The 2,620-nt window shown below is 41.0% G+C and overlaps 1 protein-coding gene across 1 annotated transcript; it reads left to right on the forward strand.

Annotated features, from left to right (window-relative positions):
- The first annotated feature begins 261 nt into the window (after positions 1 to 261).
- LOC134451964 (histone H2A, sperm-like) lies at positions 262 to 1,532 on the forward strand. Its single transcript, XM_063202357.1, has 2 exons — positions 262 to 357; positions 1,023 to 1,532. The coding sequence occupies exon 2, from the start codon at positions 1,025 to 1,027 to the stop codon at positions 1,436 to 1,438; it is 414 nt and encodes a 137-aa protein (XP_063058427.1). The 5' UTR covers positions 262 to 357; positions 1,023 to 1,024; the 3' UTR covers positions 1,439 to 1,532.
- The last annotated feature ends 1,088 nt before the right edge of the window (positions 1,533 to 2,620 follow it).

Here is a 2,620-nt window from a genome sequence, read left to right on the forward strand (position 1 = left end):
ATCCACATATCAAAGATCCAGCATTAGAAATATCCCATTTAGGGGGCTAAATCGCAACTGTTACTGTGAAGTTTTTTTTTTTAATCCACATTGCGTTTCAACCTAAACAGGAGAAAAAAATATCCGCATTTTAAAATATCCAGCTACGTGGAAACAGCACCTTAAAAACATTTTCAATCATTGCCTGCAATAGCAAGGCACCAATAATGACCAATTAACAGATCTGTCTTCACTGATTGAAACCAGGTGTTGGGACTTCGTTCTAATCAGGTAGCACAATATAAAACAGCCTCTAGAGTACCGGAGTGCAACACACTTGGTCTTGAACTGTCTGTGGCTGCTGACTTGGAAGAGAGAGTAAGTAAAGCTGCTTTTCATCCTTATCATTTGCTGAGTAAGAATCTGTTTGGCTTGTAGCCATTATTGAAATGATGGAGTACCCTTATGCAGTGTGTATCCTGTCACTGGAATGATGGCATAAGTCTACGTACTATAGTGTTCTAATTTGATCAGAGCAGAGCAGAGCAAGTCTGTACTGCACTGAAAAACCAAGCTGGGCATATATTGTCATCAGGCTTTGTGAAACAATGGAGGGTTGTTAGTCCTTTTAGTATTAGCCTCTTTTTATTAATATCTGAATTTCAAAGAGGCCTGCTGTAGCGGCCTAAGGATTGACTGGAGGGCCAGGCCAAAACTGACAGTCCACCTGGCAAATGCTTTATATGGCCAATCCAGCCTTTGATCAGATTATTGTCCTGATGTTTCTCGTGATGGGACTGGCTTGTATACAGATCCTGGCCATATAATTAGAATGTCCTGGAAAAAGTCGATTTGTTTATGTGGGCAATGCATCTGTAAAATCCACGAAAGTTAAGCATTATTTATGGAAATAAATGAACCTTTTCATGATATCCTAATTATATGACCAGTATCTGTATATTGGATGTGGTTGCTTATTGTCCCTTCAATCTAATGGAGTTTTGCTGTGTGTATCTAATGTCATGTCCTTCTGCCCATTTCAGAAATGTCTGGACGTGGAAAGAAGGTTGCTGCCCCAAAGACCAAGACCTACTTAACCAGGTCTGCCCGTGCTGGTCTGCAGTTCCCTGTTGGTCGCATTGCTCGCTTTCTGCGCAAGGGCAACTACGCTGCCCGTATTGGAAGTGGTGCAGCGGTGTACCTGGCTGCAGTGATCGAGTATCTCTGTGCTGAGGTTTTGGAGTTGGCCGGCAACGCCAGCAGAGACAACAACAAGAAGAGGATTGGCCCACGTCACATTCAGCTTGCTGTAAGAAATGACGAGGAGCTCAACAAACTGCTTGGAGGGGTGACCATCTCTGAGGGCGGCGTTCTTCCAAACATCCATGCTCAGCTGCTGCCCAAGAAGACCCAAAGGGTGGCAGACTCCAGCAAAGACGTCATTTCACAAGAAGTTTAAAGACTTTTAATCTTTTAAACACTGTTTTGTGTTTTAATCGTTTGCAATTCCACTGGCAGTTTTTCCATGTTTAAATAAATGTTTCAATATTTTATACCAGCCTGTGTATATTTTCGGCCATGCCTTCATTGTCAGTGCTTTAACTTTAGTTGAACTGCTGCGCCAAGGGAGGAGGGGTTGGTGGTTTTTTTTTTTTTTTTTTTTTTTAACTAGATTTTTTTAAAAGATTTAAAAATCCATATCAGGTATAAAAACATCACAACACCGTTAAAAGAAGCAGAGAAAAAAACAAAACGAGCCAGGAAAAACATAGATATTGCATGGCTCATCTCAAAGGCATGTTCTCCAGTGACTTCTTTTGGAACCTGATGTTTCATCTTTCACTGGAAAGGAATCTTCAGGTCTGGCCTGATAATGAGAACCAATCAAGGAGCTTATCTCTTAACAGTCTGGACCTTTAGAGGTGACTCACAGCTCCATCTCAAATAGTCCAGACACTTCTATTCTCCAAAAGGACACCAGTTGTTTACATATCCCCATAGTCACTTTACATCAGACATGGTTCACTTTACATCAGACATAATTCAAGAACACAGTATTCCCTGAGCCTCTCTGAAGTGAAGTTTAATATGTATTCTATGAAGTGAGTCTATCTCAGTTACCTAATTTGATGGACCCCCATGATGGTGACTGTTTTGGCAGCTAGTGAGCATCTGTGGAGGACCTCTGCAAATGATTCCTCCCATTCTTTTCAACCTTGTGACGTGAGTCTCAACGTCATCATTGATGATCAAAGTTTTTTAATATCTTGTAAAAACACCATTGGAAGTCATTTGGAATGGTGAATGGGATATCCCTCAAACAGCTACTCTGTGCTGCTTTTAAAAATGTGCGTATGTTAGAGCTGAATGAACACATTCCAATTTAAGACTAGATTCCTAGGTTTTAAATATGATCTTTTATTGAACATTTATTAAGAACAACTGTCTATGGGAGAAACGGGCAGCACAACTGGCCTCACCAAAGTACAGGAAGTTTTGCAGCTGAAGATGTCTATCAAAGAAGGTGGATCTAACAAGAAGCGTCATTTTATTTCTTTTCCGGTATCCACTTTATGTCGGGTGAACGCCCCTTTAGGAGACCTTCGGTTAGGAGACCTTTGGAGTCCTGAGGTTGAGAATA

This window comes from Engraulis encrasicolus, chromosome 7 (genome assembly GCF_034702125.1).
Source record: "Engraulis encrasicolus isolate BLACKSEA-1 chromosome 7, IST_EnEncr_1.0, whole genome shotgun sequence".
Taxonomy (NCBI): domain Eukaryota; kingdom Metazoa; phylum Chordata; class Actinopteri; order Clupeiformes; family Engraulidae; genus Engraulis; species Engraulis encrasicolus.